This window comes from Grammomys surdaster, unplaced genomic scaffold (genome assembly GCF_004785775.1).
Source record: "Grammomys surdaster isolate TR1022 unplaced genomic scaffold, NIH_TR_1.0 126313, whole genome shotgun sequence".
Classification (NCBI taxonomy): domain Eukaryota; kingdom Metazoa; phylum Chordata; class Mammalia; order Rodentia; family Muridae; genus Grammomys; species Grammomys surdaster.
This window is the reverse complement of record NW_021621113.1, coordinates 2,449,665-2,460,276: the sequence shown is the minus strand read 5'-3', so window position 1 is coordinate 2,460,276 and position 10,612 is coordinate 2,449,665. Positions and strand designations below refer to the sequence as shown.

Here is a 10,612-nt window from a genome sequence, read left to right as displayed (position 1 = left end):
TTTTTTTTTTTTTTTTTTTTTTTTTTTTGAGATAGGGTTTCTCTGTATAGCCCTGGCTGTCCTAGAACTTACTCTGTAGACCAGGCTGGCCTCGAACTCAGAAATCCGCCTGCCTCTGCCTCCCAAATGCTGGGATTAAGGCATGCGCCATCGCCAGCCTGTTTAAATTTTCTAAGCTGAATTCCTACTACTGTACTATAAGTATATGCCCCAAACTGAAATCGTGCATTTTATGATTTGATTACCCCTTTTTTCTGTGGGCTCTGCCGAGTATTGATTTTCACCTGTGCTGATTTGCACTTTGACAGTTAAACTTTTTAGAAGGTCAAAGTTGTGTGTAGTTTCATGCTTACTGCCATGTGCTTAAACTGGAAACTTCTTGATCACTTTATAGTTACATATTTTCTAATATTTATTTTTACATACCTGTATGGGTGTTGGTGTTTTTATGTGGAGGTCAGGGGGCAACTTTGCCTTCTACCTATTTGAGGCAGTATCTTGGCTGTTCCGTAGCTGTAGGGAATGCTCCAGGCTAGCTGGCTCAAGAGCCTTCTTTCCTAGTTCTGTGTTACATCTCAAAGACAGGATATCAATCACCGTGTTCTCCAGGTTGGTCTAAAACTCAAAAGGTCTGCCTACCTCTGCTTACCTAGTGCCAGGATTAAAGATATGTTTCATGGTGTGTGAACTACAGGCAAAAATAGATAAATAAATATGATGACTTTGAGTCTTTGAGTACTTGCAGAGGCAGAGGTAGGTAGATCATTGTGTGTTCCAGGCCAGTCTGATCTACATAGCAAGTTTTAGGCTAGCCAGGGCCACAGTGAAATCTTGTCTCAAAATAAATGAATGTATAATCATTTTGAGGCTGAAGATTACCTAATAGGCCAACAGTGTTATTCATTTACACCTTTGCTCTCTGGGAATAATTTTTGTCCTTTAGTTAGCAATACTTCTCTAGTAATAGGGGTGTTTGTCTGTAATCCCAACACCTGAGGTGGAGGTAGAATCAAGGTCATCCTTGATTACATAATTGTTGGAGGGTAGGTAGCCTATACGAAATGAGACCCTATCAGTCAGCGGATAAGTAAAGTAACATTTGTTTTTCTTTTCCCTTTCCTTTTTTTCTTATTTATTTGTTTTATATATGTGAGTACACTGTAGCTATCTTCAGACACACCAGTCATAGTGGTGTTAGTGACAAAAAATTTTCTTTTTTAGTTTTTCAAAACATGGTTTCTCTGTGTTGTCCTGGAACTTTCTCTCTGGGCCAAGCTGGCCTCTAACTCAGATCCACCTAGCTTGACTCATACTGTCACAATTTCAATTAATAATGTAGTATTTATTACTAATCTATCTATAATTACAAATGTATGAAAGTTCTTTAGTTCTGTAAATGTCTAGGTTCAGTCTTCTAAATATATGACTTGGTTGTTTGAGTACTTTTTATTTTTATTATATATACAGAATTTGGAGGTTTTGGTTCTGTCAGTGGGAAAATTGAAATAGAAATCAAGATCAACCATGAAGGAGAAGTAAACAGGGCCCGATACATGCCTCAGAACCCTTGCATTATTGCAACAAAGACTCCATCCAGTGATGTTCTTGTTTTTGACTACACAAAGCACCCTTCTAAACCAGGTACCTTCCTCTTTTTAATCAGATACAGATTTTTAAAAAATTATACTGATAATCTGGTAAGGGGTCTGTATTTTATATAATAGATGTTTGCGGCATCATTTTGTTTAATAAACCCAGAAAGACGATGGATTGTCTTTGTTTTTGACAATTGATATATGTTATTTTGCAGACCCTTCTGGAGAATGCAACCCAGATTTGCGTCTCCGTGGACATCAGAAGGAAGGGTATGGGCTTTCTTGGAATCCAAACCTCAGCGGGCACTTGCTTAGTGCTTCAGACGACCATGTGCGTATCCTTGCAGTTGTGAGGCAAATCTGGGATTGTTACCAGTTGGTTTCTTTTTTGGGATATGCGGGGAAGTGAGAATCTTTTATATAATGGTTAATTTTACATTTAAGACCATCTGCCTGTGGGACATCAGTGCAGTTCCAAAAGAAGGAAAAGTGGTGGATGCAAAGACCATCTTTACGGGGCACACAGCAGTGGTGGAGGATGTCTCCTGGCACCTGCTCCACGAGTCTCTGTTTGGGTCGGTTGCTGATGATCAGAAACTTATGATGTGAGTGGAACCTATTGTTTATTTTTAATGCATATATTTTCAGGGTTTTGTATTGGTCACCATGTCAAGTTTCTTCTGTTTTTTTCTTTTTTCTTTTTAAATTAAGTTGGGATACTCGTTCAAACAATACTTCCAAGCCAAGCCACTCGGTTGATGCTCACACAGCTGAAGTGAATTGCTTATCGTTCAATCCTTACAGTGAGTTTATTCTTGCCACAGGATCGGCTGACAAGGTAGGTTTGCCTTGTTTGGATTTTTGTTGTTGTTGTTGTTGTTGTTTGAGGTTTTAAATTTTAATGGGTATTTTCAGTTACGTATATGTCTTGAGCATGGTGCCTGGTACCTGTTGAGGTCAGATCTCCTGGGATTTAATTTTACAAATGTTTGTGAGCCACCAAGTGGGTGCTGAGTTAATATTTTATTTTAGTTAAAGGTTTTCTTGTCTTCTCTTGTAAATTTTTAAAAAGAGCTTATTATCATACTGGCAGGGTGCCTCAGTGAGTAAAGGCACTGATTGGAGCCTGGAGATCTCAGTTCAGTCCCCAAGACCCAGATGACTAAGGGAGATTGCCCACTTCACTCCTACAAGTCGGCCTCTGATCTTCGCATGGTTTTCATTGTACATGTATTGCATATATACTGAATAGATAAAGTATATGACAGGCATAAACTCCAGGTCAGGGTGTGAAATAAAAATATATAAATAAAGGAATGTGATTTTTAACTTAAAATTTTTAAAATTACATTTATTTATTTGATAGGGGTGGGGGCACATATGCCATGACACCTGTAGAGGTCAAAGGACAGCTCTCCAAAGTCTGTTCTCTTCTTCACTGTTTGGGTTCTGGAATCAAACTCTTTTATCAGGCTTGTCAGGGAGCACCCTTAGCCACTGAACCATCTTGTTATCCCTAGGGTGTGTTCTTATTTAATAAATTGATACTAATTCATTTTTCTTTTTGTACATAGACTGTTGCCTTGTGGGATCTGAGAAATCTGAAACTCAAGTTGCATTCCTTTGAATCACATAAGGATGAAATATTCCAAGTAAGAGAAACCAGTGTGTCTACCCTCTCACTTCCCTTTCCTTCCCTTTCTTTCATTTTCCTTTATTTACAGAAAATCTGCTCAAGTTAGCAGAACTTTAAAGATAGGATATGTCTGTATATTCCTGACTATCCTGGAACTTGCTTTCTGGACTGGGCTGGTCTTGAACCCAGAGGTCTACCTGCTGCATGCTGGGATTAAAGGAGTGTACCACCACAGCCTGTCTCTTATCTGATTTTTAAAATTGTTTTGTGCTGGGTGGAAGTGGTGGTGCACACCTTTATCCCAGCACTTGGGAAGCAGAGGCAGGTGGATCTATAGGGCGGCCAGGTTTATTACACAGAAAAAGAAAAACCCTGTCTTAAAACCGGGGGGGGGGGGGGGGTCATTTTGCATTCTAGGAATTAAACTCTGGTCTTCTAGAAGATCTGAGCCATATCTCCAGCCCCACCTTTCAGATAGTTTTACTATGCGTCCTGTGTGTCCCCGTTTTAATAGGCAAGTCCCTCTGACTCAAATAACTGTTTTTAAAACACATTGTTGTAAGGCATTTTGACAACTACTTTGCAACCTTTTCACTCAGACTTGAATTTTATAGTGAAGACAGGCATGATAATACATGCCTCTAATCTCAACCCAGAGGTAGATCAACCAAGCAGTCACAGCTCTGAGTTCATCCTGAGCTATCTAGTAAGAGACCCTACATAATCCCAGCATGCAGGAAGAAGGGGCAGGAGCATCAAATATAGGGTCATCCTCCTCTATAGACTAAATACTGAACATATTTTGCCCTTGTCTCAACTCCTTGAGCTTTGTGATGGTGATGTTGCTGGAAAGAATAACTACACTCTGCCCTAACCCATTGGTCAGTAATACCTTTCTTGTGCCAGGAACCAGCATTTGCCTAATAAATGATTGTTGTTTGTATCTTCTATAGCTAACACTATTGTAAAGAGTCTTTGAGGAGAAAGGTAGAAGTAACCTGTCCTGTATTATGTGGTACATAATGAGCGGTTGAGAAAATAATGGAATTATGCCACCTATCAATATTTTAGTTTACATGTCAGAAATTAACTTCTTTTGATTAAAAACCAGATTAGAATAAATAATTTGTCAGGGAGAGGAGGAAAATAAGGTTTCAAAGGTGCAAGTTGAAGCTAGGTTTGGTGGCTTATGTTTCAGTGTGTGTGTGATTAAGGCAAGAGACACAAGTTTAAAGCCAGTTTGAGGTCTGTGCTCTCTGAGGCCCTATTGAGCCACATTGTGGAACAGAGTGTAAAATGCATCAGAAGCTAATATCCTATCTTTAGTAATGAGTTATTTTTATGTAAGAAGTATTTGTCAGTTTTAACCATATTCTCTTTTATTAATAAGGTTTTTCGTTTTCTTCACTCTTGGGTATAGGTTCAATGGTCGCCTCACAATGAGACTATCTTAGCTTCCAGCGGTACTGATCGTAGGCTGAATGTCTGGGATCTAAGGTGAGTTTTATGTTAGTTACCCTATCCCTGAAGCTATTTGGGTGGAGGTTTTGGGGACGCTGTCCTCAAATTCCCTCTGTAGACCAGGCTGGGTTCAAACTCAAGAGATTTTTCTGCCTCTGCTTCCTGAATGCCACCAAGCTTAGCAAAGTTACTTATCTTTACATTTTTTAAAGATAGGTACTGAGTGTAATGTTTTCTGACCTAATTTTTTTTTTTTAAAGTAAAATTGGAGAAGAACAGTCCCCAGAAGATGCAGAGGATGGCCCACCAGAGTTGTTGGTATGTTACAAGTCAGGCACTTTGGATCTTCAGTGTTTTAAATAGTGAGTGGGCTATGATTTACTGTGAGCTGTATTTAATGTCTTTGTTTTGGTCCTTCTTCAGTTTATTCATGGTGGCCACACTGCCAAGATATCTGACTTCTCCTGGAATCCCAATGAGCCTTGGGTGATTTGTTCTGTATCAGAAGACAATATCATGCAAGTGTGGCAGATGGTAAGTGGTTGGTTGGTTGGTTGGTTTATAGAAATTAGATATATGAGGCAACATTCAACCTATGTATGTGTGTATATATGAATGACGATAGAGATACACATATACACACACTTAGTGGATGCAGCTGCCATCTGTTCAATTTTCTTTACATGTGACTTAATATTTGTGTCATTTTCCTTTTCTTAGTGTTGTTTTGAGGCACGGTCTCATGTAGCCCTGTCTGGTTAAACTCCTGGCTCTTCTGTTTCCACTTTATGTGTCATTTTGAATTGTTGCCTCTTCTTGGTGTTTGTTTTTTGGTTTGGTTTAGTTTTTCAAGTCAAGGTTTCTCTGTGAAGCCTGGCTCTCCTAGAACTCACTCTGTAGACCAGGCTGGACCCACCTGCCTCTGCCTCCTGAGTGCTAAAATTAATGGTATGCAGCACCACCACTACCTGGCTCAACCTTTATTTCCTTTATCTGATTGTGCCAGTGGTTATTTTTAGTTTAAATAAAAATTAATCTTCTTTTTCCTGCCCAGCTTTTTTTTTTTTTTTTCCCCTCAAATAACATGGCTCCAGCCAGTGCTGAGGCTGAAGTGGGTTGATTTTTTTTTCCAAGTCTGCTTTTATGCCATTCTAAGTACATCCAAAGAATAAGGTCAGTTCTAGGTCAAGACAAGGCAATAAACAAACTGGTATTCGGGGACTTACCAAGATAATCAAGATCCTGAGCCTACTTCCTTGTCCTAGCCCAAAGCAAATTCCTGCCAAGTTTCTAGAAGCAGCCCCAAGAGCTCTCCACATCTACCCCTTTTATTTCCTAAACAAGATTGCCTCTTGACAAGAATGTCTTCCTTACCCGTCATTGAGTATGCATTAGCCAAAGCAACGCATTTCTGTCTTAGATTGGTAAGACTCTGCAGAATCTTACCTGACTTTGACTGCCAACCTCTTAATGACTCTGGGGATCCATTTTTAGTTTCAAAACATTTGGCCACCAACATATTGATGTTGTTAAACACACCCAGCTTACATGTTGATCAGGGTTAGGGGTAACTTCTTTCTCTATACACTTTGCTACCCCGAATCCCACTTGAGAGTTGTATTCCCAAGAATTGTAGCTCAGAGCTGAAAGATGATTAGATTGCTTTAATTTCAGTGTTGATCAGAGCCATAGTGTATGTGTAAGAAATGTTATGCTACAGAGGTCTCTTTACTTGTAATTAGAAAGGAAGCTCTAGAATCCCTGTAGTAAAAGTTGATTGGGATCCTTACATCATATGTTTATCTTGAAGTTGTCTTAGTAATGCAAGATTAAAAATACAAGATGTGGGCGGGGCATGGTGACACATGCATTTACTTAATTGTGGCATTCAGAAGACAGGCAAATCTCTGAGTTTGAGCCTGAGCTATGTAGCAAATTCAGGACAGCCAGGACTACCCAACTGTACAGAGAAATCCTCTAGGGTGGGAGGCTACAGTAATGATGTGATTATATCAACTTGTAAGTGAACAAGAGCCAGGAAAATCTGGCCATGCTTGTCTTAAGAGAGCCATCCTTGGGTAGCTTGCTTGTAGGGGTATGATTTTGGACTATTTGAATATTATATATGCATCCTGATGTTTCTTTACTGAAAATGTGGTGAAATACAAAAATAACAATTTTAAGAAGGAGCCCAGTGATGGATTGTAATAAGTGATAATGGTGAAGGTTGTAACCATTGAGTACCAATTAAAGAAAAATAGTGGAAACCAGAACATAAAGTAAGGCTACAACTACTGATAAGAGTCATAGAGCTTGGGGTTTGTTGTTTGTTTGTTTGTTTGTTTGTTTGTTTGTTTCAAGACAGGGTTTCTCTGTGTGGCCCTGCATGTCCTAGAACTAGTTCTATAGACCAGGCTGGCCTTGAACTCACAGAGGCCTTTGCCTCTGAAGTTCTGAGCTAAAGGCATAAACCTCTATGCCTAACTTTTAGAGCTTTGTTTAAGAAGTTGAGATGTTCTTATTTCTTTAAAGAGAATTTTTAAATCTTTTAGCAGTTTGTGATGTGACAGCCTTATATTCTTGTAGTCTTGAGACCATAAAGACCTAAAAGGTTTGTTTTGGCTTTATTTACATGTTTGAGTGTTTTTCCTGCATTTTTCAGTGTGCACTGTGTGTATGCAGTGCCTCTGGAGGCCGAAATGAGGGCATCAGATCCCTTTGGCCTGCAAATAATGATGATAGTGAGATACCATGTGGGTGCTTAGCACTGTACCTGGGTTCTTTGCCAAAACAAGTACTCTTTACCACTGTCCCCCAGTAAAAGATTGTGTTGTTTTGTTTTGTTTGAGACAGGATCTCACTGTGTAAAACAGGCTGGATTTAATTCATAGCAATCTACCTGCCTCAGTTTTCTAAATGCTAAAGTTTAAGAATTAGAGGAGAGGACAAACTGGCTTACTGATGGTCCCTTTTTCTTACTATGTAGCTCTGACCATCCATCCTGGTACTTACTCTGTAGACAAGCTTTGCCTTGAATTCATCTGCCTCCCCAGTGCTGGGAGTTAAGGCATGCACCACTGCCCCAGGTTATAGAACTCAGGCTCTTGTGCATGATAGACAAACACTCTCTACCGCTGAGCCAAATTTTAGTAAACATCAGAAGATCCATCCGTCACAGGTTCAGCCATCAGCTTTGCATTAGTTGTTTAGATTTGTTCTAGATGTTTGTGTGTTGACATTTTAGCTGGAAAAGAAAGCTATAGATTTGGTAGTTTTTAACTTAAGTGAGGTTTTCTTATTGGGTCCCATATATGTTAATTCACTTCCCTAAGACTGAGATTGACAAATTTCCTTTGGCTTTGGGCATTCTCTTTATCATTGGTTACTAGTCAGGTTCATTTATAAAAGGCCCTACATTATCCAGAAAAAGACCAAACCTCTGTTAGATGTTTGTCCTGTCAGCCATCCAGAGTGCACCTGATCATTACCTGAAATTGCTTGAGTGAGACTTTATTAGGCCATTTTGAACCCTACTAGTGTTTGAGGGCAGTCATCATTAGAGCTCAAGGCCTGTCCTTTCTTTAGAGGATAGGACATTAGTCTTGACTGTTGTCTGGGTGGGCGTGCTCTGTTTCTTAGAACCTGACCAAGGAGCAATTCATTTCTGGTCTCTGGGTTTTCATAGTTTTGGCAAGTGTTGCCCTGTCTAATCTCTTCAGTTGGGGTTTCTCTGAAGCACCAGGAAAGTTAATTGGGTTTATTTTGTTTGTTTTTGTGGACCAAAGGGACTGTCTTTGTTTAAAAATCTCAAAAGAAAATTTAAAATTAAGGCAATTTTGGTGGGGCCCTAGATAGCTTCGCAGTTGGGCTAGTCAGCAGAATTGCTGACAAACATTTGGAACTCTCAGCCTCCCCAGCGAGAAGGGGAGAAGTTTAACCTTCCAGATTTTGGTGTCACATTGACTTGCTTGGAGAGTGGTATGAACGGTCCCTGCCCGCTCCCTGTTGTATTTACCTCTTCCATTTGTATCCAGTATAATAAACCCAGTAATAGACCGTATATATATATATATGGTAGCCCTGTAGTCCTAGTTCTTGGGGAAGCTGATACAAGGGGGATTTGTATGTGCACAATATATAAATGTCAAAATCTCTTGTTCTGTGGAATTGTAACAAAAGCAAGCAAACCAAGCAAAGAAGTTCCTTGCAAAACTTCCAAATTTTATAGCAATGGTGGATAGAAATGACAAGATACTTCTGTAGATTGGAGCTTGCAGTGACCCTCTGAGATGGTATCTGTTACGTCTATTGATGAGTATTGACATGAAATACGATTCCCTCTACCCTGTTTATTTAGCTGTGGTTCTGTTTTTTTTGTTGTTGTTGGGGGAGGAGTTTTGAGACTTGTTTCTCTGTGTAGCCCTGACTGTTACTCTGTAGACCAGGCGGGCCTCAAACTCAAGAGTTCACCGCCACATCTGGCTTGGTTTTATATATTCATTGCCTTATATATTCATTCTCTCTCTGGCCAGATCACTTAGGATTGTCTCATCTTCTGCAACACCCAGTGTGATAAAGTTACAGACAGTAGCTGCTAACAACAATAAATGTTGCCCAGATGGTAGTGGTTTTGGTATTTAAGATTAATCTGTTTCATCACCTTGTGGAAGTAGGGGTTAGTTTATGTAAAAGTGTTTTTTTTTTTCAAAACATTTAAAAATTGACGTTTGGACATAAGGCTTTGTTAAGAGTTCCTTAAATTTTATCATTCAGTTAGTTTTACCATGCTCCACAGTTGCACATCACAAAAAATAAAAAAACATTTCTCTTTCCAAAAAGAAATTCTGTTGCTCATAAATACCACTTTCTGTGTATTTCATAGAGACTTTTATGGTTTGTATTTTAGCAATTAACAATAATATATGTGGTTAAAGGGTTTGGGAATGCTGATCATCTGTGCTTACGTGAACGTGCCCTATGCAGGCTGTGGCCTGTTCCGTGTTTTTACTGAACACACTGTACTGATTTATGATTGATACTGTTTGCATGTTGTATATTGCTGTTTTTATTCAACAATAGTTGTTATGTAGTTAGAAAGAAATGTATGGCCCTGCTTGAAATGTTATCATAATAACATTTCAATATCATAATGCTGTCTTTATTTTTTGGCAGGCAGAGAACATTTATAATGATGAAGACCCTGAAGGAAGTGTGGATCCAGAGGGACAGGGATCCTAGACACGCCTGCACTTGTGATTTTAGACTCTCCTTGTTCTCCTTTGAACCCTGAGATGGATTTAACATTGTTTAAGACACAGACTTTGTTCAGCTACCCAACTACAATAGGTGCCACCATCAATGCTAATAGCCCAGACCATGGGTGTTTTCTAAATCTTAACTGGGGGGCTTCATTCAGCAACGCCTCGTTGGTGGCTCCAGTTGTGGCTGGATAGCTGAACAAAGTCTGTTTTTTGTTGTGTGTGTTTTTTCCTTCTTTTCCTTCTTTTTCTTTCTTTTCTTTCCTTTTTTTTTTTTTAAAAAAAAAAACAAACAAACAAACTTGGGACCACCAAGTTGTAAAGGTGTATGTTTTTACCTGGCAGTTGTACCACTGGTGAACTGTCAAGTTGAGAGTGAATTGCTAGTTTGTATTTGTTTTTAAGATTAAATTAATCCTTGATAAAAGTTGCTTTTTTAGAGGTTAGTCTTTGACCACTATAGTTTGATGCCATCTCCATTTTGGTTGACCTGTCTCACCATCAGGCCTGTTACTCTCCATGACTGACTGTGTAAGTGCTTATAATGGAATAAATTGCTTTTCTATATAGCCTCAAGCTGGCGAGTTTTATTTAGTATCCATCAGACAACAGTCTCTGGCTTCTGGAAGAGTTCGTTCAAATGACAGTTGTTTTCCATGGTT

The 10,612-nt window shown here is 39.2% G+C and overlaps 1 protein-coding gene across 1 annotated transcript in view; it reads left to right on the top strand.

Moving 5' to 3' along the window:
• Rbbp4 (RB binding protein 4, chromatin remodeling factor) overlaps positions 1–10,526 on the top strand; it is a 22,318-nt gene extending 11,792 nt beyond the window's left edge. Inside the window, exons 4-12 of the mRNA XM_028759920.1 lie at positions 1,468–1,641; positions 1,811–1,926; positions 2,040–2,200; positions 2,307–2,433; positions 3,170–3,247; positions 4,652–4,728; positions 4,953–5,010; positions 5,116–5,226; positions 9,865–10,526. Coding sequence (XP_028615753.1) covers positions 1,468–1,641; positions 1,811–1,926; positions 2,040–2,200; positions 2,307–2,433; positions 3,170–3,247; positions 4,652–4,728; positions 4,953–5,010; positions 5,116–5,226; positions 9,865–9,930 — 968 coding nt within the window. The 3' untranslated portion in view covers positions 9,931–10,526. The remainder of the gene's footprint in view (positions 1–1,467; positions 1,642–1,810; positions 1,927–2,039; positions 2,201–2,306; positions 2,434–3,169; positions 3,248–4,651; positions 4,729–4,952; positions 5,011–5,115; positions 5,227–9,864) is intronic.
• The last annotated feature ends 86 nt before the right edge of the window (positions 10,527–10,612 follow it).